The sequence below is a fragment of the Pseudophryne corroboree genome, chromosome 4 (genome assembly GCF_028390025.1).
Source record: "Pseudophryne corroboree isolate aPseCor3 chromosome 4, aPseCor3.hap2, whole genome shotgun sequence".
Classification (NCBI taxonomy): Eukaryota; Metazoa; Chordata; class Amphibia; order Anura; family Myobatrachidae; genus Pseudophryne; species Pseudophryne corroboree.
The window spans coordinates 724918684-724946341 of record NC_086447.1 but is presented as its reverse complement, the minus strand read 5'-3'; the positions used below and the strand labels follow the sequence as shown (position 1 = coordinate 724946341).

Here is a 27658-nt window from a genome sequence, read left to right as displayed (position 1 = left end):
TAATGCTATATATATATATATATATATATATATATATTATGTGGAGTACATTCAAATAACATAGAACATAGCCACAAAATAAGCATAATACAGTACTTCATTCCCAGCATCCCAGAAATATCTGTACAGCCTCACAGATCTATAATACACGGGGTAAAGGTTTGTATAAATATATACATAAATCTGGGAATTATATATGATTAGGATATTCAATTAGTTAAGCATGCAAAATAATGAAATCACTTCGATGTGAACTGAACACGTTAATACGTGATGTAGGCAAACTTGCTGCTGTCTAGCTGTTGTGCAACTACAAGTCTCAGCATGTCCTGGCTTGACATATTGGGTTCCATCTTTTGAGACAATTACAGTACCTACAGCTGAAATAGACTGCTGGGGTCTGTAGTACTACGACTAGGGAAAGCGGACTATTCATTTACAGGCTGCAGCCTCAGACATTCACAATTGCACTTACTGAGTTATGTCTGGGATCCCGACATTCGGCAACCTGAAGACCACCCTGTATAACACCCTCCCTTAAGTTACATCCCTGTTTCCCATATACCTGAACCTGATCTATGTCTTTCCAGTGTCTGCCACCTATGCACTTTCACAGTATGAAGTCAGTCCCCGCACAATTGGGATATCTCACCAGTCCCCAGTCTCTGCCGGTCCTACAGCACTTCAGTAAAGGAAAACAAATTCAGGATAACCAAGGTGTCATTTAACCCTGTGGAGAGTGCTGATGTTTTATTACAATATCCCCCACATCACCTAAGGGGGCCATGCAGGATTTAATGACTCAGAGTGGCTTATAATGAGACCTCTCCGAGCAGCCAATGACAAGTGAGATAGAGTTTAGGATGAAGTCAGCTCTCTCTCCACCCTCAGGAGCTGCTGAGATCCCCAGTGCAGGGTGCAAGTGCAGAACAGCCTGGGTCCAATAGTGAGCAGCTGGGCGGTGACCAGACAGTGCCTCCCGGGGAGGAAACCCAGTCACACCGCTGGCCAAGAGGAGGCTTTATATATAAAGGGTAATGCTGAGCAGTCTAACTACAGTATCTTCCATTGTGGACTCCTAGGAACAACATCCTCCGCACACATCTCTAAGGAATTCTCCCAAATACTCTGCTGCAACCGAATCCTACTATATAGTCTACCACTCAACATCCCTATCTCACCATATAATACCCGGTAGCAGCTGGAAGCATTGGGAGTTACAGCGGAGCTACAGCTTCTGAAGCTTAATTAAAGTGCTCGCCTCAGAAGAGAGTTCAGGTGTTATCACTGCGAACAAAGTGCTGGGAGCGTCACCTGCCCAGGTAGATAGACCCGTGGTGTGCAGGACAGATGTGACAGCCACTAGTGTTCCTGGATCAGTGTGGGACAAAGTCACGCATATACCATAATTATATATATTCAGATCTAGTAGCATTGTCACATTATCACTTATACACCTGTATTATACAGTCCTACAGGGGCAGCCATCAGGGGGAACCTCTGTCTATGCGCAGGTGCGGCACAATGGCTAGGGCGCACAGGCGGTGGTAGTGTCTTACTTGCTACAATGACACCAATTAATGTTTAGCTAATTAGAAACGCTGCTAATTTCCCTCCTATTTGCTGTGTCTGGCTTCAGGTCCACCTAGAGATGCTGAGGCTGTATGAGGAGCTCCCCCCTGCCTCCGTGCGCAGCCTGCTGCTCCCCGCACTCTGCGCACTGCTTGCCGTTTGCGCCTACAAGTGGCTGCAGCTGTGGATCTTCCCTTGGTGGTCCGGAGCGCATCACCCACCCGGCCCTTTCCCGTGGCCCCTGGTCGGCAATGCCATGCAGATCGGCAGCTTGCCTCATCTGACTTTCGTAGCTATGGCCAAAAAATACGGGGAGATCTTCCAGATCAAGCTGGGCGGCCAGAGAGTGGTGGTGCTGAACGGAGACCAGGTCATCCGCCACGCATTGCTGCACACAGGGGGGGACTTTGCGGGGCGCCCGGGGTTCCCGTCGTTCAGGTATGTCTCAGGAGGACGCAGTTTGGCTTTTGGAGCTTACAATGAAAGGTGGAAAGTGCACCGCAAAATTGCGCAGTCCACAGTCAGAGTCTTCACCACCAACAACCTGCAAACCAAGCGCAGTCTGGGTCAGCACATCCTGAGGGAAACCCGGGAGCTGGTCAGCCTTTTCTCCGCCCTGGGAGAGGGGGGCACATACTTTGCCCCGGGAAGGCACCTGGTGGTGGTAGTGGCTAACGTGATGAGCGCAGTCTGCTTCGGCCGCCGCTACAACCACACGGACCTGGAGTTCCAGGCGCTGCTCAGCAACAACGATAAGTTCAGTAAGACGGTGGGGGCAGGCAGCCTGGTGGATGTCATGCCCTGGCTGCAGCACTTCCCCAACCCCGTCAGGACGGCATTCAGGGACTTCCAGCAGGTCAACAACGACTTCTATGACTTTGTCCACAGTAAGTTCCTGCAGCACCAAGAGACGGCTGTATGGAACTTCACACGGGACATGATGGACGCTTTTATCCATATGCTGCCGGGGATGAACGGAACAGGAGCCTCATCCAGGGATCATGCTATAGAAAGGAGGGATGAGGTGAAGAACGGGAACGCAGGAGGAATACACCTGCTGGAGCCTGAGCACGTCCCAGCCACAGTCTGTGATATATTTGGGGCCAGCCAGGACACTCTCTCCACATCCCTGCAGTGGCTGATCTTCTTTCTGATCAGGTAAGGGATCCGTCCTGCCATTTACTGTTCTGCCTCCCAACTGTATTTCCATCCCCAGAGACAATATACTGTAGCTGTGTCCGGTCATCCTGTCATTATACACTTTAGAATTAAGCAGTTAGTGCAGAGGTTCCCAAACGCGGTCCTCAAGGCACCCCAACAGTCCAGGATTTAGGTATAGCTATGGCTAAGCACAGATGGTTAAATCAAATTGACTTAGGTGCTAATTAAGTCACCTGTGGCCAAGCATGGATACATTTAAAACCTGGACCATTGGGGAGCCTTGAGGACCGCGTTTGGGAACCTCTGAGTTAGAGGGTTCGTAGATGACACAAAAATACCTGTGCCAAGAATACAATTATCTTAAAAAGACAAATACAAATAAAAGTTGAAGCATGTCATGTACCTGAGCTTTACCCTATTTTTGCAGACCTGTGTTTTCTACAACCAATTCCCAATCAAGTGCAATATTAAAATAATTGTTTTAGAATTTTTAATTTTTTCCTTTCCATACTGGATTTTCAAAGCAGATACAGATCCATCTAGCTAGGGTGAGCCATAGACTTTTAGAAGTTCTCACTCTGGCAAAGCTTAAGCTCCACATGTCTGGTAAAGCTGTAAGTCACCCTCTTGGGGGTATATTTACTAAAGTGCAGGTTTAAAGAAGTGGAGATGTTGCTCATAGCAACTAATCAGACTCTGCTTGTCATTTATGTAGTGCCTTCTAGAAGATAATAGCTAGAATCTCATTGCTATGGCAACGTCTTCACTTCTATAAACCCACATTCTAGTAAATTAACCCCTTAGTCTAGGGAATAAGTCCAGGTTTTAGTAAATCACCCCCTGAGTATAGTGTGAAACCTTCATATTTAGAACATTGCCCTCTCACGCTGAGGTAAAAAGATACACCTTTAATAAATCATCCTCTCAGTCTGGGGTAATACAGTTTTGTAAATATATCATCTCTGTATTGGGTAAAGTGTACAAGTAAATCACTTGCTCGGTCTGGGGTAAAACTTTCACCTTTATGAAATCATAATTTCAGTCTTGGGTAAGAGTTATGTCTTTAGTGCATGTACCCTCACAGTCTGGGATAAATCACTCAGTCTCACCAGTTTAATAACCTGGTGTTTTAGTTTTAAATAAATTGCAAGCTATTATCGGTTTAGTCCCCAATCAGTGGTTCCTTTCATTTGCAGCACTGCTGGTCAGAGTAATACATATTTGGATAATAATGGAATTTAGAGGAAGTCCGCTTATATGTATATATGGTGCCGGATGTAGTGCCGCCCAGGTTCGGCGGCCATGCATGGTTTTGCCTTGTAAGTGATTGCCCCCTTAAAAAAAAATGCCATAGTTTGGCTGGCAACCCACACGGCTACTTCACACCCAAAGTTGTTTAACATGGAGAGGATCCAGCAAAGCCTATCTGGCTATGCTGGTCCCATTTGCTTGGCTATGTCAGGATAAAAAAAATTAGCTAGCAGTAAAAAATTTAGGGACTCTGCCATCCTCGTAGAGGTGTACAGTTGACGGTAGCAAGCCCAGGAAAATAGGTAAAAGGGCCTATTTATCAAGGAATATTTGTGGGTAGTTCTTGTTTTGGTTTTCTTTGTTTTTGGGAGGTGAACACCACAGTAGATATCTCAGATATATGATGCAATCCCTTGTTTTTGATTGCAAAAGCTGTCCCATAGGTTGCAAAGCATTCCGGACCTCAGTGTTTAATGCCGTTTTCAAGATGGTGATAGCCTTTGTAGCCAATAGCCTATACTCTGCAAAAAGTACTGGCAGAGGGACCTGTGGGAACCATCCCCACCACTCTCCATTTTGCACATGCATAGTCAGTAGAGCATGCATGCATGTGCAGAACTGCACTGGGATCCCAAAGTAGTAATGATCGCATTAGCAATCACTTCTAACACGTCACAGAGACAGGCTCCTATTAGGGGATGCAGTCAGGATCCCAGCTGTCAGAATCCCGACACAACTCGGAATGCCAACATTGGTATCCCAGCATTAATTGAAATGCCGGGGCTTGGATGCAGACATGCCGAATCACGATCGAGGACTGCCGACACTGCACTGGTAAGTCTCAAGGGTGGGGTGGGGGGATTTAGTTTTAGGATGCGGGGAGAGGGTTAGGATTAGGCTGCGAGTGGGAAAGGTTAGGGCAGGGAAGTGTGATGAGGTAAATGGCTCAGGAGGCACTGGCTAGCACCAGAGCCAGATTTATACACAATAATGAAGCCAAAGGGTACATCTGGGCATTATACACAGTTGCAGCAGTATAAACTCTTGGAAATATGGAGAGTTTATACTTTACAGTCAAAGTTCTGGCACAAACGTTAGTATGACAGGAAAGGTTCTGCCTCACCCCACCGCACGTCACTGTTACGATCAGAATGCCGGCAGTTGGGATTCCCATGTCAGCATGGGTGTTCTTGCTGCGGGTCGGGATTCTGGCACCAGGATTTCAACTGTTAGCATCCCAATCGCTGGTATGCTAACCGCATCCCATTGAGAGAAGCAGCAAAACAGCATTTTTTCCTTCGTGTTTCACTGCTTGATAAATAGAGAGCTTCCAGTTTGATCAGTTGCATAAGCTTGGCATCACAAATAAATGAGCATTAGAGAATTTACAATGAGACGTAGATGCTCTAAGTACTTGTTCTCTAGATGGTTATACATGGTGTGTCTTTCTGCACTATTCACCAGAAGATACGTGCAGATGAAGTAGACCTAGAAATAGTGTTTTGTTTATTATGAGGAATACTTTATCTATACTCACTGGCACTGAAAGTTTTATTCTGGGGTTCATTCCTGGTGAGTCCAGATCACAGGACCTGCACCATAGGCAAAATCTCCTATATAATAGCCCAGATCTGTGACTCTGTGACTGTGTGGATAATGCTGGGCATGGCTAGGAGCTCTCATTGGGTTAGCAGCAGGTCTATCACACCCAGTCCACAGCTGATTGGGCGAGAAACGCCCTCCCACACAGGTTACATCCAATGGGAGGCTCTGCCCTTTGGCTGCTGTGTGTTCCCAGAGCAGGATTAACAATGGAGCTGATGGAGCTGCAGCTCCAGGTCCACACCCCAAAATAGGCCCACTGTATCTGCAGCAACATACCCTCCATCAATTTACACATAAAAATCGGGACAAATTCGAAAAGCGGACGTGGCCACGGGTCAAGTGGCGTGACCACGCCACTTTTCCTATACTTTCAATGGAATTTTGGGCAGCCAAAGAACGGTACAGACCATAAAAAAAAGGTATTGTACCTGCCAAAAAGGTACAGTTGGAGGGTATGCCACTGCATCTGCAGCAAGTCTCTGCACTGTAGATAGGGGGGGGACCTTTTACTGCAGCATCCTATGTCCTGCTGCCAGTCCGCCTGCCCCCTCCGGCATCAACAATCCCCACTCCCTAGCCGCGGCGCAGGAGGAAAGAAAGCTGCTGCGGCCACCGGCATATGAGTGTATGAAAGCGGTGCAGCGGAAGGCTTTCATAGCCCTCCCTGCGCCGCATACTCTCTGAGCCCCGGAGCCTCCTCTGCGCGTGATGTCACAGAAGTGCCTCCCCGCCACAGCCGCACCCAGATCCCCATAGGCCCTGACTCCGCAACACAGCACTTGGGCTGCCGGTCTGGAAGCCCCGAGATGGCTAATGTAACGGATAGAGTGGGTGATATCGCTGACGGTAATGTCTGGACGCTGAATCAATGTAAAAGGTGACAGTAATGTGCAGTACAGTGGGTCACTGACAATGCACTGCACAGCACTCTCACCTTTTACATTGATTCAGCCAGTTCTGCCAGCCAGTCACTATTGTTAGCGCCGGTGTCCCAACGCGTCGCATTACAGGGAAGTAGATGCACTAAATAAACTACAGCTCCCAGCATCCCTTAGTGCCAAAGCATTCCAGCGTTAAGGGCTGCTGGGAGCTGTAGTTTATTCAGTGCATCTTCTTCCCTGTAATGCGGCGCGTTGGGACATCGGCGCTAACAATAGTGACTGGCTGCTTGGCTGCTGTGCGAGTCTCCGGGAGAGCCACTGCCAAAAGGAGGACAGCAGCTTAGCTGCTTCCAGGAGGAGAAGCATTACCCGCCCCTCCTCCACTCGCAGTACCTCCGGGCCCCATCCGTGGCAGCCCCCCCCACCTCCACCACCCGCACTGGCTCCAAATCCCTTCCCCATCCGCAGCACCCTTGCACTCTCCCCTCCCCCACCAGCAGAACCCGCACACCCACCCCTCCCCCACCCACGGCACCACCACACCCACCCCTCCTCCACCTGCGGCACCACCGCAACCACCACTCCCCCACCCGTGTTGGCTCCAGACCCCCTCTCCCACCCATGGCACCACTGCACCAGCCCCTCCCCCACCCGCGTCACCCCCGCAACTACCCTACCCCCACCCGCGTCTCACCTGGACCCCCTCCGCCATCTATGTCTCCCCCGCACCCGCCACTCCCCCAACCACTGTGTGTGCTTTTCACGCCGTTGTAAGGGGCTACGACCCTTTAACCATCACACGCCCTTTGTCCATGCAATGTTTAACCACTCACACAATTATGATTTGAGGTAATACAAATATTGCGCTCCACAAGGTCGTGCAAGGGTTAAGGGGGCGTAGCCCCTTATGACGGTGTGAAGAGTGCCCGTCCCTCACCCGCGGTGGCTCCGGACCCCCACCCGCTGCACCCACGCACCGTCCCTCTTCCACCTGCTGCACCAGCCCCACCCGCATCACCCCCGCAACTGCCCCTCCCCCACCCGCCTCTCCCCTGGACCCACTCCCCCAACCGCATCTCCCCCGCACCCGCCACTCCCCTAACCACAGCACCTACTAGGTGATTCATCAGGCCCCACGTGCGCTGTTCACGCTGTTGCAAGGGGCTACGACCCCTTAACCATCACAAGCCCTTTGTCCGTGCAATATTTAACCACTCACACAATTATGATTGGCGGTAATACAAATACTGCGCGCCACAAGGTTGTGCAAGGGTTAAGGGGGCATAGCCCCTTACGACGGTGTGAAGAGCGCCCGTAGGGTGCGATGAATCACTTAGTAGGAATATTTTTACTAAAGTGCGGGTTTTTAGAACTGGAAGTGTTGCCCGTAGCAACCAATCACATTTTAGCTATTATCTTCTAGAAGGTGCTAGATAAATGTTGAGTACAATCTGATTGGTTGCCATGGGCAGCATCTCCAGATCAAAGAACCCTCAGATTAGTAAGTATACCCCATAGTGTTCAATATTTCGAGCAGATCTGTCTTAAACCAAACCACCGATGAAGACAGACCCTTAATGGGTACTCTGTGAACTTGCACAGTTATTTGAATAGATAAAACATTAATAATAGACAGAAGGATCCATTGTCTAACATTGCATTTAGTTGTATAATTTAAACATTAACCAATCAGGTCATGTTTTGTTAGTTTGTTTTCCTCCCCAGCTTCCACGCCATCTCAGCAACGTCCCCTCCCCAGCTGTTATCCCATCTGAGCCCTGTTCCCTCCCCAGCTGTCATGCCGTATCAGCATTGTCCCCTGCCTGTCAGATTGTGTTTGGGCTGTGTCCCCGGAGGGGGCGCTAGTGGGTCAGTGGAGGTAGATGGGAGAAAACGAGGAGGCTGGATAACGTTCCTGCGCATGAGCGCAATGGTATTTTATTTGGCAGATGATATAACACAGAATGGTAGCAGAAACAATAATAACAGATGAATAAAGTCAATCACTCAGTATGATAACTGAAAGTCTATGGCAATGGATGACAGATGACTTGAGAAAATAATATCCGGTAATATATAAACAGAAGAACAAGTGTTTGTGAAATGGTTCTGGTTTGGAAACCAGTGCAGGTTTTAAAACAGGAAACTTAGGCAGCAAGGTGGAAATGGCAAACCTGAGCAGAGGCAGGAGTCTGACTTCACAGTGCAGGTGATGAGGCACTGGCAGCAGCAAGCTGTATCACAGGTGGAGGAATGAAACACACCTGGAGTCAGTCTTCAACTGCAGGCTGAAGCACACAAGGTGGTGATGAGTGTGAAGCCTTGTTTGCAGGTTGCAGGTATTGCTGGGCCTTGAAGTTCCACGGAGCTGTGCAGAGTAACCAGGAGTACAAGTTCTTAACCAGAGAACCAGGAACACAGGAGGAACAGGAACAGATCCTTTCACATGGGTCGCTGGAGTGACACAAAGTCCAGGATGCCTGCAGACTGATCCTGCAGTCTCTTATGTACCCCATGGTGCACAGGGATTGGATGAGTGAAGGAAAGTGGGTGCGGCCAAGCACCGGATTGGCCGCAGTATACTGGCTGTTTACAGACTGTCATGGCGGCGCCCACGCTGCGGCCTAGCAGGGACGCGGCGCGCTACATGCCCGCTGTCTCAGGAGTGTTCCCAGGCCCTTGATGATGTCCCATGGCAGGGGCATAGGTGACAGGTGACCGCAGGGAGCCAGGACGGAGTCCGCAGCGGCGGACGGATGTCAGCCTGGTAAGTCGATTCCTGACAGTACCCCCTCCTTTAGGGGTGGACACCGAACACCCACGTGGTTTGGAGGGATGAGTGCTGTGGAAGACACGGACCAACCTAGGAGCATGGACGTCGGACGAATTCACCCAACTTCTCTCCTCTGGGCCATAACCGGACCAATCGACCAGGTACTGGAGACGTCCATACCGACAACGGGAGTCCAGAATTTTGTTGATCTCGAATTCCACGCCCCGCTGAGTTCGAACCTTGGGACCTACTGGAAGAGTATTCTGAAAGCGGTTTAGGACTAGAGGTCTGAGGAGAGAAATATGAAAAGCGTTAGGTATACGAAGGGAAGATGGTAACTTTAATTTATAGGCCACTGGGTTGATGACTCTTTCGACAGGGTAAGGACCAATGAAGCGTGGTGCAAACTTCATGGATGGGACCCTGAGACGGAGGTTACGGGTTGATAGCCAAACCTTGTCCCCAGGTTTCAAATGGGGAACCGCACGTCTCTTGCGGTCGGCAAAGACCTTGTACCGACTGGAGGCCTTTTTGAGGGAAACGTGAATTTTTCTCCAAATAGATGAAAACTGAGTCAGAGCAGTAGTGGCAGCAGGAACATCCATATGAGGGAGTTCTTGGAAATCAGGTACACGGGGATGTTGCCCATATACTGCAAAGAATGGTGTCGTTTCAGTGGCAGTATGGTATCGAAAGTTGTGGGCAAACTCGGCCCATGGGAGCAGATCGAACCAGTCATCCTGGGAAGATGAAACATATAATCTTAAAAAAGTCTCAAGTTCTTGATTGACCCTCTCTGTCTGCCCATTCGTCTGAGGATGGTATGAAGATGAAAACTTCAGTTTGACCTGCATGGCAGAACAGAGGGCCCTCCAAAACCTCGCTACAAACTGTACCCCCCGGTCAGATATTATTTCAGAGGGTAAACCATGTAAGCGGAAAATCTCCCGTAGGAAGATTTGGGCAAGTTTTGGGGCAGAAGGGAGACCCTGGAGAGGAACAAAATGAGCCATCTTGGTGAATCTGTCCACTACAACCCAAATGGTATTATGTCCTTGAGAAGGAGGAAGGTCGGTGATAAAATCCATGGACAGGTGTGACCAGGGACGACTAGGGATAGACAGTGGTTGTAACTGACCTGCTGGAGACTGACGAGGAGTCTTGTGCTGCACACATTTAGGACAGGATGCCACGAAATCCTGGATGTCCATTTTCATCTTTGGCCACCAATATGTAGCAGAAAGGAACTTGAAGGTCTTCAGGACCCCAGGATGACCAGTGAACTTGGATTGATGGGCCCAAGATAGCAACTTGGGACGGAGATCTGGGGAAACAAAAGTCTTACCAGGAGGAGGAGCTGGGGAGACTTGAGATGCAGCGAAAACCACGGGGCTCAGGATGGAATGTGGCACTGAGTCAGATGTTCCTTCTTCAGATTCCATGGATCGGGATAACGCGTCGGCTTTCACATTCTGCGAACCTGGGCGGAAATGAAGCTTGAAATTAAAACGTGAGAAAAACATAGCCCACCTGGACTGGCGAGGGTTAAGGCACTGAGCTGCCTTTAAATATAGCAGGTTTTTATGATCCGTGTAGATATTAAACGGATGTTTGGCCCCTTCTAGGAGATATCTCCATTCCTCGAGAGCCAGCTTGATCGCCAGTAGTTCTTGATCTCCCACGGAGTAGTTAGCTTCTGCAGGAAGAAACTTTCGAGAATAAAATCCACAAGGATGGACTTTCCCATCGGATCCCTTCTGGGAGAGAACAGCTCCAACCCCAACTGTAGAGGCATCTACCTCCAACTCGAATGGTCTGTTGACATCTGGCTGAGACAGCACTGGAGCAGACATAAAGGCTAGCTTGATCTTCTGGAAGGCTGCCAAGGCTTCTTCTGACCAGTTGGAATGGTCTGCCCCTTTCCGAGTCAGGTTGGTAATAGGAGCGATGAGAGTGGAGAATCCTCGAATAAATTTTCTATAGTAGTTGGCGAAACCCAGGAATCGCTGGATAGACTTGAGAGAGTTTGGAATGGACCAATTGGCAATAGCTTCCAATTTTGTCGGGTCCATCTGAAGATCCGATCCGGAAATTATATAACCCAGGAAGGGTATAGAGGGAACTTCAAAGGTGCATTTAGATAGTTTCCCGTAGAGCCGGTTCTCACGAAGACGTCGGAGAACTTCACAAACTTGTAGACGATGAGATGGAAGGTCTTGGGAGAAGATAAGGATATCATCTAAGTAAACAACGAGGTACTTATACAGGACATCACGAAAGATTTCGTTCACAAAGTGTTGGAACACTGCTGGAGCATTACTCAACCCAAATGGCATTACCAGGTATTCATAATGGCCATCTCGAGTGTTGAAAGCTGTCTTCCACTCGTCACCACTCCGGATTCTGATGAGATTATAGGCACCGCGGAGATCTAACTTAGTGAAGATGCGGGCTCCTTTAACTCTGTCAAATAATTCGGTAATGAGTGGTAATGGATAACTATTCTTGATAGTAATGTCATTGAGACCCCGATAGTCAATGCATGGACGCAGTCCTCCATCCTTCTTTTTAACAAAGAAGAAACCTGCACCAGCGGGAGATGATGACGGACGGATGAATCCCTTCTGAAGATTCTCTCTGATGTAATTACTCATCGCCTCAGTTTCAGGAACAGACAACGGGTAGGTGCGCCCCCTAGGTGGCTTCTTGCCAGGAAGAAGATCGATGGGACAATCCCATTCCCTATGGGGCGGCAGGATATCAGCAGCCTTTTCACAGAAGACGTCTGAGAAGTCTTGATAAGCTGCTGGGAGACTTGACTGTGTCTTTACTTCGGTAGACTTAATGGGACACACTTGGGCTAAGCAGGATTGATGACAATGTGAACCCCATGAGGTAAGCTGCAACGTTGACCAGTCAAACTGTGGATTATGTAGCTGGAGCCAGGGCATGCCCAAGACAATCTCCTGGGTGGCTTGAGGGATGACCAGAAACTTGATCAGTTCAAAATGGAGAAATCCAACTCCCAGAACCACTGGAACAGTTTGATGAGAAATGTTCCCCTTGGAGATTCGACTACCATCCACAGCAGTAATGTAAACTGGACAAGAAAGTTCACAGGTAGATAGGCAAAATTTATTTACCGCAGCTTGGGTGATAAAGTTTCCTGCAGCACCGCAGTCCACTAATGCTGACGCAGACTGGAGCCCAACTGGAGTCTCTAGCATCACTGGAAGGATGAGGTCTTGTTGAGAAGGAGCTTGACTGAAAGATCCTAACTTGACTCCTCCCTTACAAGTCAGGATCTGGCGTTTCCCGAACGCACCGTGCAGGAGTTAATCTGATGGCCCGCAGCAGCACAGTATAGGCAGAGTCTCTCACGTATTCTTCTTGCCCGCTCTTCAGGAGTTAGGCGGGACCTATTTATCTGCATAGGCTCGTCAGAAGAGGGAGACTGGAACTGTACAGAAGGTATGAACCTTGATCTGCGTGGCTCACTCCGAGCGCGTTCATTATTGCGTTCGCGGATGCGAGAGTCCAACTTAATGCACAGGGAGATCAAATCAGACAGTTGAACAGGAATGTCACGGGTCGCCAGTTCATCCTTGATCCGATCCGAGAGTCCGTGCCAGAAAGCTGCTACCAGAGCTTGGTTGTTCCACTGAACCTCTGCAGCCAACGTCTGGAACTGGATGACATATTGTCCCATGCTTCGGGTACCTTGACGAAGTTGGATCAGGTCTGCCGAAGCTGATGTCGCACGACCAGGCTCGTCAAAGATCCGTCTGAAGATTGACACGAAGTCTGTGTAGTTGTTAATCAGAGGGTCAGCACGTTCCCACAGAGGAGACACCCAACTCAGAGCAGATCCAGAGAGTAAGGAGATGATGTAGGCAACCTTGGATCTTGGCGTGGGGAAATTATGTGGCAATAACTCAAACTGTATTTCACATTGATTGAGAAACCCGCGACATAACTTAGGACTGCCATCATACTTGCTCGGCACGGGCAGATGCAGACGTGACACTGGAGCTGATGCAGCCGGCATAGAAGAACTCACAGCACTGGCAGGTGCTGGAGTAACAGGAACAGTAGGAGAGAGTACACTAGGCAGGGATTGCTGTAGTGTATCTAATCGGGAGGACATCCCTTGCAGGAATTGAAGCATCTGCTGCTGCGCAACCTCTTGACCATCCAGACGGGAGACCAGATTTTGCAAGGCCTCTGACCCCACACTCCGTCCACCATCCGAGTCCATCGATCCTGGACTTACTGTCAGATTGTGTTTGGGCTGTGTCCCCGGAGGGGGCGCTAGTGGGTCAGTGGAGGTAGATGGGAGAAAACGAGGAGGCTGGATAACGTTCCTGCGCATGAGCGCAATGGTATTTTATTTGGCAGATGATATAACACAGAATGGTAGCAGAAACAATAATAACAGATGAATAAAGTCAATCACTCAGTATGATAACTGAAAGTCTATGGCAATGGATGACAGATGACTTGAGAAAATAATATCCGGTAATATATAAACAGAAGAACAAGTGTTTGTGAAATGGTTCTGGTTTGGAAACCAGTGCAGGTTTTAAAACAGGAAACTTAGGCAGCAAGGTGGAAATGGCAAACCTGAGCAGAGGCAGGAGTCTGACTTCACAGTGCAGGTGATGAGGCACTGGCAGCAGCAAGCTGTATCACAGGTGGAGGAATGAAACACACCTGGAGTCAGTCTTCAACTGCAGGCTGAAGCACACAAGGTGGTGATGAGTGTGAAGCCTTGTTTGCAGGTTGCAGGTATTGCTGGGCCTTGAAGTTCCACGGAGCTGTGCAGAGTAACCAGGAGTACAAGTTCTTAACCAGAGAACCAGGAACACAGGAGGAACAGGAACAGATCCTTTCACATGGGTCGCTGGAGTGACACAAAGTCCAGGATGCCTGCAGACTGATCCTGCAGTCTCTTATGTACCCCATGGTGCACAGGGATTGGATGAGTGAAGGAAAGTGGGTGCGGCCAAGCACCGGATTGGCCGCAGTATACTGGCTGTTTACAGACTGTCATGGCGGCGCCCACGCTGCGGCCTAGCAGGGACGCGGCGCGCTACATGCCCGCTGTCTCAGGAGTGTTCCCAGGCCCTTGATGATGTCCCATGGCAGGGGCATAGGTGACAGGTGACCGCAGGGAGCCAGGACGGAGTCCGCAGCGGCGGACGGATGTCAGCCTGGTAAGTCGATTCCTGACACTGCCCTGCTGTTACCCCATCTCCGCATCATCACCTCCCCAGCTGTCACCCCATCTCAGCACAGTTCTCTCCCTAGCATTCTCATCTCAGCATTGTCTCCTGACCAGCTCCCACCCCATCTGAGCATTGTCCCCAACCCAGCTATCACCCCATCTCAGCACCTTCACCTCCACAGCTGTCACCTCATCTCAGCACCGTCTCCTACCTAGCTCCCACATCATCTCAGCAATGTCCCCTCCCCAGCTCCCATGCCATCTCAACACTTTCCCTCCCCAGCTGTCACCACAACTCAGCATTGTCCACTCTCCAGCTGTCACCTGATCTCCGCATTGACCCCGGTCCGGCTGTTGCTCTGTCATGAGCCCAGGGACATACACTACTCACGACTCCATAGACGTATACATCCCACCCTAACCCGGCCCCAAAGACTTACAGTACCCTTTCCCTCCCCCCAGCTCAGGGACATATATTACCCAAAATAAACTACAGCTCTTGTGCCTGGAGCTAAACAGCTCAATACACATTGCTCTCGTCTTAACCTGTAGTCTTTTAAGGGGCACTTGGGGCAATTATGTATGTTTTTTTCCTGTGGAGGCCAATTTGTTTAAATTTTTCCCTTTGGGGGCCAATTTGTGTTTTTAAGTCTGTAAAATGGCAGTTAGGAGTTGATTGATTGGTACTTTCTCTCCAGTTTATCTCTCCATGGATTAATACATCTTCCCCATCGTGTTTCATTGTTTTCTGTAGGAGACAGTTTTTTATTATTTTCTGTAGGGGGCCAAAGTGTTTTATTTTTTTTCTTGTGCAATGTTTTCATCTGTGCATGCATCTGAGTTGCACCACACGTGTCCCGATGGTGTTTGAACAGAGTTGCAGTACAGATTCAGGAGTATGCACCAAGAAGTGTATTAGGAATGTGTTGGGAATTCCCAGGCTGCTACAGAGGGTTGGCTAACCAGTGGCGCACCCAGGGGGGTTTCTGAGCACCCAGAAACCCCCCTCCACCAAAAAAAAACACATTTTTTTTTTTGCTGCATGAGTATTATTAATGGCTGTCTAGCATCCTCTGCAGCCTGCTTTCTTCCTGGTGGCACTTGTAAGTGCTTAATAAAAGTTTACTTTATTTTAATTATAGTACATATATATCCATGTGCAATTTGTGCATACATATATATACACATGTATATACATACATACATATAAACACACACACATATGATATATATACATGCTTATATATACGTGTACTGTGTGTGTGTGTGTGTGTGTGTGTGTGTGTGTGTGTGTGTGTGTGTGTGTATATATATATGCATGTTTAATATGCTATGTGTATATGTAAATAAATATATACATAGGTGTATATATGGTATATATATGTGTAGATATATATATATATATATACACAGACACACTAGTTTTACGGACCCAGCATATACTGGGTCACCTCAGTCCCCACCCCTGTGCTTGGCTCCACCCAGTTCTGGAAACCCCCCCATGCAAATCGTGAGTTTGCCACTGCTAACCAGATACAGATGCAACATAGTATTGGAGTGTTTTAGGAGTGACATGGGTGCATTGATGAGCGTGTGAATCGCTCTTATTGGAGGCCATACTCAGACGGATGACCTGCACCTAGCATAGGCCTGTTGAAAGTTTCAGTGGTGCAACTGATGGTGGCATCTAAAGGCACACACAGCTTGATTGCAGTGCCTGTAGACACTGACAGTGGGCATCTCAGTGCTTGCGTATTTGGATGCACAGATGTAAACCAGGAAAGGGCCCTGTAGCAGCATTAGCATAAAGTTGCAGATGCAACTACAGCCAAAGACTTAAGGAAGGACCAAATGTGTCCAATTCAGAATCAGGCCCTGTGATGAGGGACCATGCTTACATACTTTCTGGCAGCTCTCTCATAGAGAGAGATGCAAGGTCGGCTCAGTGGAGGGGCGGGGCAGGACAATGATGAGAAGAGGGGGTGGGGAGGAGGCAGAACGGGGTGGGGCGAAGGCGGTACGAGGGCGGGGTTACATTGTGTAAATGCTTCTTTACATACAGGACTAAAAGCAACACTTTAAAAAGACATTTCATACACTTTAAATGGAGCCGCTGCGGCCACTATAATTAACCTTTCACCTTTATATTATTCACAAACCTTACGTACACAAAGTCGCACAGTGTACGCACTCTGCGTACGTACGCCTAAAGGGCGTAGTGACTACACAGTTTGCGTACACAGGCCTATACGCTGTTAGCACAATGCAGCAGCCCGAGTGGCTGTAAATACACTTTAATACCTTAGCAGGGAAAGGAAAACACGACACCAGATTGTATTTAAAATGCTGGGTTCCGACACCACAACATATTATTACTGATAGGGGGTTACAATAACAAAACAATACAATACAAAAGAATAATGGCTACAGTCAATGGTACATACTTGTTTGGTTTTCACCGCGCTACCCAGTCTGGTCCTCGGTCATCTAGATAGATAACTTTTAGAGTCTGTGATAGTGACCTGGCATGCAGCTGGCTCTTTATACAGTAGATCAGAACATAATACAATAGACACTGTGTGCTCTTCTTCCATTGGTTCGGGGGTGGGACATATCCTGTGCACCGGGGATCATTGGTCAGCTCAAGAAGTGGGCAATGGCTAAGACTTGAAATGTGATTTCTGTTGTTTGCATCTGAGTTCCCGCCCCATGATCAGTTAAACCCATCACATTAATCATACATAAATCTGGTATTATTAATAACTTAATGTGGTAATATATAATAATATTCTTATTCCCACCAGATGAATGTTTACGTGACTCTGAACAATATGATCCCACACATGATATGATTATCTATTTCCATCCTCAAGATATACATATATCCACATATATATATATATCTATATATATATCTATATATATATACACACATACACACACCACTCCTGCTATTACAATTTGTTAGGAATTATATATATATATATATATATATATATATACAAACACATACATCTCCAAGAGTTTAGACTATGAATGTTAATATCTCAGATTTCTAAATGTCTGGTCTGTATTTTTGTTAGCTATTGCTAATTGAGTTCTCTCAGCCTAGGTTCCTGGGTATTGTCTCTTTGTTTGTTTTGTCTTCAGGTAAGACAATGACAATCCAGTACTTATTGCTTTCAATAGAAACTAAGCTACCCTAGTATAACAGGGGTGAACAAACGTATTTGCCTTCTTCATAGAATGTCAAAGCTTAGTGTAAATAAGGCAAATTGTATTTTAGTCTCTGGGAGTTTAATTTATGTGTGACCAATCTTCATGTTATTTAGAAGAGGAATCAGACAGTGTGGGATTTATGCAATATATAGATTAGAATTATGATATGTCTTTGTGGCTTTTCCATGCGAGTACAAATTCCACTGTAATTACTCATACCACGCTCTAATGCGCAGGACCGCGGGAGCGACCATACGCAATTTGTGAATATGTGCATGCACAGCCGAACACGTACGCACACGGACGCCATCTATGTGGTGTTTGTACGTAATGTGTGTGTTGTAATATTTTCTGACTCCGACAATTGTCACAACATTAAAGCCACTCCACCCGCTCTGTAATGCCGGTATAACCGGCATTTTAGAGCAGGGGGCATGACTATGATGACGTGATTCAACAAGAATTGCATCATCGACTGTCCAGACCGCTCACTTTACTCTCGAAGTGGGCAGCCAGGCAGGGGGGAACAGAAAAATCGGGAGACTTGTCCACCCGATTTTCAGGAGCCTCCCGGCCATTCCGGGAGAGTAGGCAAGTATGTGAGGGACCCCACCGCCTTAAAAGACCCCACCCCCATTAGGGTTGCTCCCATAATCTTCCAGGGCTAGTTTTCTATCCCAATCGCAACTTGTCACATCACTGATCAGTAATTATCCCACCTGCTTCCACAGACAGAAATCCTGAAAACATGAATTGTTGTGGATACTTGAGATTTGAAGTTTAGAACCACTAGTTTAGCGGAAACTTTGCACTTAAACATGCCTAATATTTACAAGCATGAAACATAAAACAGTATTCTTCTATAGTTATTCCTTATAGTGTTGTTTTAAGACACTTTAACTAAATGAAAAACTTTAGCCAATAGTATCTATCACTCCTGTCTCTCTGAAGTAGATCTCTTTTCGAGCAATTGTACTATTTCCTTTCATTTCCTTCAGTGCAGTCCACAAGCTTTCATTATTTTAGTGATCGTTTTATTCATCCTGTTAATGGGAAACTCCCATAGCCAACTTAGCTATAGGCTGCAAATCCACAGGGAAACTCATAATGTTCATCAAATAGTTGCTTTGGTATCTGCTTAAAGACTTTGATAAATGACCTCTTTTAATTAAATTAACCCTCAGAAAAAAATCCAGGGGAGATGACTGAGATTACACTATTGTTTCATGTTTGTCCAAGCTTTTAGTATCCTTGCATACCAGTCACACATGTGATACATGATTCTGCAGAGTGCAGCTGATACATTTAAAGACAGAACTATAATTTATGCAAATTTTCATTTAAATGATGTTCTTGATTGTAGTTGCACAAAACAGCTGGTATACACAATGATCCTTGGTGTTACTTTGGAGAATTGTGGATATGGGTACCCGGACTCTAGGTCAACACTGTCTAGGTCAGTGGTTCCCAAACTGTGTGCCGTGGCTCCCTGGGGTACCTCGGAACACTTGCAGGGGTGCCCTGGGTTGGTGGTCCAGGACCAACTCAAATTATTCATGGTCAATATAATAGGCAAATCCAGTGCTGGTGGCTGCCAGTCATAAAATATGTGGCCAAACAGAAGCAAATCTTGTCCCTCGCCACACAACTGACTCTAAGGATGACATATAAACGCAATCTAATTAATGTAATATTTCTTTCTAAATTTCTCAATAAGAAATTTTTGGCCTAGGGGTGCCGTGAAAAAATTCTGATATTCTAGAGCGCCGTGATTCAAAAATGTTTGGAAACCACTGGTCTAGTTCAACAACTATTGGTCGACACACATTAGGTCGACACAGGAAATAGGTTCACACAACCATTAGGTTTACATGAACAAGGTCGACATGGAAAAAGGTCAACATTAATTTTTAAAAAAATTGTAAACTTTTTCATACTTTACGATCCACGTGGACTACAGTTGAGAACGGTAAACTGTGCCGAGCACAGCGGTAGCGGAGAGAGGCACGTTGCCCGTAGCTCATGAGCCATGTGAGGGGACATTGTGCACTAGTTGGGGTTCCCCGTCACTTTACGGAGAAAATTACACCAAAAAAACATAAAAATTCATGTCGACCTTTTTCCATGTCGACCTTGTTCATGTTGACATAATGGCCACTGTCGACCTAGCCACTGTCGACCAATAGGTGTAGATCTATACACTGTGTTGACCCGGAGTCCCATACCCATGGATATGCATGCTGTCTGTTCAAGATTCATAGGGGGGAGATACACTAAAGCCTTAGAGAGTGATAAAGTGGAGAGAGATAAAGTACCAGTCAATCAGCTCCTAACTGCCATGTTACAGGCTTTGGGGTCTATGTACCAAGCTTTGGAGATAGATAAGCAGACGGAGATAAAGTATATCAACCATTCAGCTCCTAACTGCTATGTTACAGGCTGTGTTTGAAAAATGGCAGTTAGAAGCTGTTTGGTTGGTAGTCTGCCTCTTTATCCAAAACTTAGTACATCCAGTGATGGACCTACATTTTTGGGGCCCTCAAGCTTGAACTGTTATGGGGGCCCCTTCGCAACCAGCAACAATAGGGCAACATCTAACTTGGTCTGCTTAACACAATGTCTTGTTAAAGGGGTTGCTTATGCACACACACTACTGGGTTGTGTTTTGTGGTATGCAGACAGAACTTGCATTTACAGTAGTTTAATATTAGGTAACACCATACTCTGGGAAAGGTGCCAAGAGACATATCCGAGGATAAAAAGTTCACCGCAAACTGGGCACACTCAGAAAGTTTAATCCCTGGGAATGAATTAGTAAAATAAACAAGCACATCTTTGCCAATGAAAAAAAAATGTTCAAGCAAAAGTAAAAAGATAAAGCAATAAGTAATAGTAATAAAATAAAAAGAAATAGGCACTACAATACATTCCCAAACCTTTTGAAACAATAAACCTAGATGGAAAACTTGCCATAATTGTCTATACAAAAAAAAAAAATCAACGTGTTTTCACAGGCTACTATGGCATTTGGGTAATAGGTAGAAAATATATGTCTGCAAAATTCATTACAATTTCAAAGTTCATTTTGTATGAAAATGTCCTTCCACAAACAGTTCACATACTCATGTCAGTGGCCAAGTAGCATTTATCAAATGATTCAAATATGTAATATTGAATTGAGCCATAAAAAAAAAAAAAACACCTTTCATGCCATTTACAGTCCTTTCATCAAAAAAGTGATTAGATCTTCATGATATTTTTATTGTTGATCACTATGAGCAAAGTCTGGGAATTTATTCTGGACAAAAAAATACCCGATATCTGCCAAGTGATGACCATGAACCAACCAATATTCCCACTTCAGTTCTTTCCTTATGTAGAGCGTGACCTGTATTAAATCCTACATATCTTAGTTGGTCTTTAGCAGACTTCCTATGGGCTCATCCTGATGCTTTACCCATGAGCACTGGCAGTCTGGATCATAAATTGGTGCCAAGCTGGGCCACATCCATCAGTTTGGTGCTGGAGTCAAGAATCCGAATCTCCCCAGATTCACATGGAGACCTGTTAGTTCAGATGGAAGATTACACAAAGGCTGAGAGTGCTCATCTTTCACTTGTATTGTCTTTATGAATGTCACAAAGAAAAGATCTGTTGTAGTCTTCTTGACTACTGGAGCAAACATCTCAACGTAATTCTCTAAATACTTTTGTGAGGGATACGGTCAGGACAGTTGGGATCCTGACAGTCATAATCCCAGCCATAAATACTGGGTTTATGGTTAGGGTTAGGCACTAGGGTTAGGCTGCAGGGGGCAGGGGGGTTAAAAAACTTGCCAGGGTATCCCAACTGTCGGTATTCCGATACTATCCCATTGTGTGAATATCACTTGACCACTAGTCAAGCTTTGTACCATTTAACTTTGTTGTTCTTTGTTTCTACCGTTGAATGTACATTTGCAGCTCACTGCTGGCAGTTCAGGCAGTTTCCAGGGATTGCTGTGCATAATTTACTCTTCAGCTTCTTCCATCTGCTGTCTTCACTTTCTGAAACATAAGATATGTCTTCCCAGAATGTGGTCTGACATACTAATTGCACTTGCTTTGTATGAGAGGTAATTTTAAATTACAATCTTAGCGCAAAATATTAGGGTATAATTGGCAAGCCAAAGGAAATAAAAGGGAAGTTTTCTCTGCTATCATTAGATTAAAATAAGAAATAGGAGCGCTTGAATGTGTTATATACTTAGCGCATGTACCTGTAAAAAGAAAAAGGGTTAGTCTATATTAATGTAAACAGCCCTTTTGTGCAGTTGTAATTGGAGTCCATGATGCCAGGGTTCCGATTGGTAGCCGTGTTTGGAATCCACTCAGAGCGGCTTCCAAACATGGCTACCAATTGGAACCCTGGCATCACGGACTCCAATTACAACTGCACAAAAGGGCAGTTTACATTACTACTGACTAACCCTTTTTCTTTTTACAGGTACTGGCGCTAAGCATATAACACATTCAAGCACTCCTATTTCTTATTTTAATCTAGTTGCTATATAAAGACGGAGCTGCTTTTATTCCAATAGCGCAAGTATATTATTTATATCTGATATCATTAGAACAAACACAAAGTGGATTCCTTAAATGACGCACTCCCCAATAAAACAAATTCTCACAATGCACAATAACATGTTAAAGAAAAAGAACATATACATACTAGGCCAATATATCTTTTTAATGCATATAGGGGGTCATTCCGAGTTGATCGCTCGCTAGCAACTTTTTGCAGCGCTGCGATCAGGTTAAATCTTGGCAAACCTGCGCATGCGTATGCACTGCAATGCGCAGGCGCATCGTACGGGTACAAAGAGGATCGGTGCTGGGCGATGGATTTAACTAAGAATCCATTTGCACCGCCGATCTCAAGGTGATTGACAGAAAGAGGGCATTTCTGGGGGTCAACTGACCGTTTTCTGGGAGTGTTTGGAAAAATGCAGGCGCGTCCAAGCGTTTGTAGGGCGAGTGTCTGACGTCAATTCCGGGACCAAAAAGACTGAAGTGATCGCAGCGGCTGAGTAAGTCTAGAGCTACTCAGAAACTACAAAAAACGTTTTTGTGCCGTCAGCTGCAAAAGCGTTCGCACACTTGCAAAGTGAAAATACACTCCCCCATAGGTGGCGACTATCTGATCGCAGCACAGCAGAAAGTTGCTAGCGAACGATCAACTCGGAATGACCCCCATAGTCCACTATGTGATTCACACTTATAAAAACAATATTTTATCCAATATACAGGTCACCACATCCCCCATTGATGTATTGTGTGGTGCATATTCTGGTTCTGTTTTTTGTTTTGTTTTTTACATTACCCATGGAATTCTACTGACCACTTCCAAGGAGTAGGTATGTAGTCCTGTTTTTTATTTTTAATATTTTCTTTACAGTGGGGCTACAGGTGCCAATGGCCCATTAATGTCCAGCAAGGGCAGATTGGGAACAAAAAGCGGCCCTGGAAAAATTTGTACAAGTGGCCCCACATGTGCAGCACCAGAGGTGTAAGGTCTAGCCATGGGCCATGGCAGCAGCACCCTTCCCCCAAGACTTTACAGATAGTGGGCATGTCCAGCATCAAGGGGGAAGTTAAAAGGAAATAAAATTAAATATTATGAGCATATTATATGATACACCTTTAGAATTTAGGAAACTATATAATTCTTTAGAAAGATATATTTTCTTGCTTATTACACCAACCGTGTATCCCAATCACTATTCACTCAATCTTATATGTCAGCCAAGCAGGCAGAGGGAGCATACACTAGATCATCTGCAATCACAGGCTAAGTGGCAAAGTCATTTTCATATAAGCAAATTATTTTGCATTTTATTCATTATGTCTATAAATAGGACTACATGTAATCAAAACAAAACAGGCCCCGCGGGTGCGTCGGCCCACCGGGGATATTCCCTGTAAGCCCTATGGCCAATCCGCCTCTGCTGCCCAGGCATGCTGGCACATGTGGTTCTCCAAGTGTCGGCAAGGCCAGGGCAGGCTGGCTGGGGCCTGTAGTCCCAGTGGAAAGAACAAAATTATTTCTATTTTTCTCAATATGAATTTATGGAATCCGGGAGAGAGCAGCTGGGGGCGGGGCAGGGCTATGATGAGGTGGCGGGGCAGAGGCGGAACAGGGACAGAGTGGTGGCGGTACAGGGGCATGGTTACAGTGTTGCATCATTTAAGCCACACCCCTGCTCTGTAATGCCGATATTATCGGCAGTATACTGCAGGGGGTGTGGCTATGATGACGCAATTCAGCAAGAGTCGAGTCATCGACTTCCCCGACCGCCCACTTTACTCACTAAGTGGGCGGCCAGGCAGGGGGACTGAAAAATCTGGAAACTTGCCTACTCTTCCGGGGGGGCCGAGAGGGAGTAAGCAAGTATGCTCATAGGGCTGGGGCTGGTTATGGTTTGTTGTTGTTGTTGTTTTTTGGGGACACACACACATTTTTTTCTAAATGTAACATGTTACTTACTTTAGAATACACCAAAGCCTAACAGATTATACTGATCTGTGCAGTACTTCAGAACAACATGCCGCTTACATGCAGGTCCATTGATTTCATGCCTTTGTTTGACAAATCCAATTCTTAGTACATTTGTGAATTGTATTTGTGTCAATGTTAAAGGTACGATGTTTGGTCTGATGGTGCACTATGTTGATTTGCTTGTGCTTAGGGCCTAATTCAGACCTGATCGCATTTGTATGAAATTACACAGCATGCGATTATCGAACAACTGCGCATGCGTACAGATCGTACTGCGCAGGCGCGAGGCCATACTGCAAAAAATCCTGCGTCTTTTTGATCGCTAGGCGAACGCAGGCTGATTGACAGGAAGCGGGCATTTGGGGGTGGTAACTGGCCGTTTCCTGGGAGTGCCTGGAAAAACGCAGACGTTCCCATGCGCTTTCAGGGAGGGTGAGTGACATCAGCTCTGGCTCAATCCGCCTGTTTCTTTTGCACTGTAGGAGTAAGTCCTGGGCTATGCACAAACTGTAAAAATCATTAGATGGTGAGTGAGTTGCGAATAGATTTGCAGCTGACCGGCGTGTGTAAAGCTTTTCGCGCGGCGTATGCAGACTTGCATGAGGCGCTATTTCACTCTGTCTGGGCGGCGACTATCTGATCATAAACCTCTGCAACTTCGCAGAGGTGTGATCAGGTCTGAATTAGGCCCTTTTTTTTGGGGGGGGGGGGGGTACTCACGGAGCGATCGCTTCTTAAAATCTAAGCAATCTGACTAGATTGCTTAGATTTTAAGCATGATCGCTCCGTGTGTACCCCCTACAGCGATAGCGATGCACAGTCCCGCACATCGCTATCGCTGGTGCAAGATTGGCCTGCCATGCAGGCCAATCTAGCAGGTCGCTCATTTCACCCGCTGGGTGAAATGAGCTGCCCCCAGTCTGCCCCTGCACGCTTAGCACACATCGCGCTGTGCTGAGTGGTGGGAGAGATGTGTGCTGAGCGGTTCGCTCAGCACACATCTCTCCCACATCTGCCCGTGAGTACTGGCCTTAAGCAGACTTACCTACATTTTGGCTGCTCTCTGCGGGAGAGAGCAGCCAGGTCAGCTCAGAGGGCGGGCTGGGGAGGCTGTGACGTCGTGGAGGGGGTGGACCGGAGGCGGGACGGGGCGGAGAAAGGGCGGAGCGGGGGCGGAGCAATGGCAGGGTCGTGACGATGCCTCTTTTAAGCCACGCCCCCGCTCTGTAATGCCGCGATCACCGGCATTACACTGCAGGGGGCGTGGCTATGATGACGCGATTCAGCAAGAATCGCGTCATCAACTGCCCGGACCGCCCACTTTACACACTAAGTGGGCGGACGGGCAGGGGGGTCCCCACGAATCGGGAGACTTGCCTGCTCTTCCGGGGGGCCGGGAGGGTCACCCGATTTTCGGGAGCCTCCCGGCCATTCCGGGAGAGTAGGCAAGTATGGCCTTAAGACGTGTGTGTGAAGTGTGATTTGGGTGCAAATTTTCTATTAGTAAATCTCCGATTTGCAAAATCACACCCAAATTAAAAAAAACCCACAAAAGTGCCCGAAATCGATGTTTAGTAAATTTATCCTATTTTTTTGCCATTTAGTTAATGCTCCTGTTTAAGATATCAGTATACTATTATAGGGCAGTGGCGTGCTCTAACAAGGAGGTGTGAGTAAAACCACCAATAACTGATGAGATAAAGCTACAGTATGTATACATTGTTGAAGATTGGAGCCTCAAAGGAATTTGCAGGCTTATGATGGAAAGTAGATAAGGAATTCATAGTTCAGGTGCAGCTAAGAGATTTAACCAGCGATAACAAAATATCTATCAACTTCGGAGGTAATATTCATGGAGAGACATGAGACTGTTTTGTATCAGAGATTGCATGACTTGGTGAGAACTTGAGGAGAATGGGCGGGCTTACTGTTCAGCTTGTGTGCATTTCACACCCTCTCAGGAAGCGTGCTGTGACACAAACACATGTAGTACTCAACTTTATGTTGACTTTAGAGTGGAAGTGGCATTTTTACTGCCAGGGGCTGTATTACTTCTGGTCTGTCTGAGCAAGTCTTTATTTGTATCTTTCTGTTCAAAGAAAATCAACTATAAACTTTCTTGTGAAACAGATAAACTACACTGAACTTTTTTTTCACACATTGTACAAGGCAGCTCCACTGGTTCTTTTTAATTTAAGTTCCAAAGACAGGCAAAAGGTTTTTTGTTGAATATGGGCCTAATTCAGAGATGTAAGCAATCCAGTGGTTTACATAGATATCACAAATGTTTCTCTGACGTCCTAAGTGGATGCTGGGGACTCCGTCAGGACCATGGGGAATAGCGGCTCCGCAGGAGACAGGGCACAAAAGTAAAGCTTTAGGATCAGGTGGTGTGCACTGGCTCCTCCCCCTATGACCCTCCTCCAAGCCTCAGTTAGGTTTTTGTGCCCGTCCGAGCAGGGTGCAATCTAGGTGGCTCTCTTAAGGAGCTGCTTAGAAAAAGTTTTTAGGTTTTTTATGTTCAGTGAGTCCTGCTGGCAACAGGCTCACTGCATCGAGGGACTTAGGGGAGAGAAGTTCAACTCACTTGCGTGCAGGATGGATTGGCTTCTTAGGCTACTGGACACCATTAGCTCCAGAGGGAGTCGGAACACAGGTCTCACCCTGGGGTTCGTCCCGGAGCCGCGCCGCCGACCCCCCTTGCAGATGCTGAAGATTGAAGGTCCAGAAACCGGCGGCAGAAGGCTTTTCAGTCTTCATGAAGGTAGCGCACAGCACTGCAGCTGTGCGCCATTGTTGTCACACACTTCACACCATGGGTCACGGAGGGTGCAGGGCGCTGCTGGGGGCGCCCTGGGCAGCAATGTATAATACCTTTTATGGCTAAAAAATACATCACATATAGCCCTTGAGGCTATATGGATGTATTAAACCCATGTCAGATATCTCAAACTCCGGGAGAAAAGCCCGCCGGAATAGGGGGCGGGGCTTATTCTCCTCAGCACACAGCGCCATTTTCCTGCTCAGCTCCGCTGTGAGGAAGGCTCCCAGGACTCTCCCCTGCACTGCACTACAGAAACAGGGTAAAACAGAGAGGGGGGGCACCTTTTTTGGCGATATTTTATATATTTAAGCTGCTATAAGGATACAACACTTATATAAGGTTGTTCCCATATATATTATAGCGCTTGGGTGTGTGCTGGCAAACTCTCCCTCTGTCTCCCCAAAGGGCTAGTGGGGTCCTGTCTTCGATAAGAGCATTCCCTGTGTGTCTGCTGTGTGTCGGTACGTGTGTGTCGACATGTATGAGGACGATGTTGGTGTGGAGGCAGAGCAATTGCCGATAATGGTGATGTCACCCCCCAGGGAGTCGACACCGGAATGGATGGCTTTGTTTATGGAATTACGTGATAATGTCAGCACATTACAAAA

The 27658-nt window shown here is 46.8% G+C and overlaps 1 protein-coding gene across 1 annotated transcript in view; it reads left to right on the top strand.

Annotated features, from left to right (window-relative positions):
- The first annotated feature begins 826 nt into the window (after positions 1 to 826).
- The window catches only part of LOC134910242 (cytochrome P450 1B1-like), a 42465-nt gene continuing 15633 nt past the window's right edge, over positions 827 to 27658 (top strand). Inside the window, exon 1 of the mRNA XM_063918058.1 lies at positions 827 to 2730. Coding sequence (XP_063774128.1) covers positions 1652 to 2730 — 1079 coding nt within the window. The 5' untranslated portion in view covers positions 827 to 1651. The remainder of the gene's footprint in view (positions 2731 to 27658) is intronic.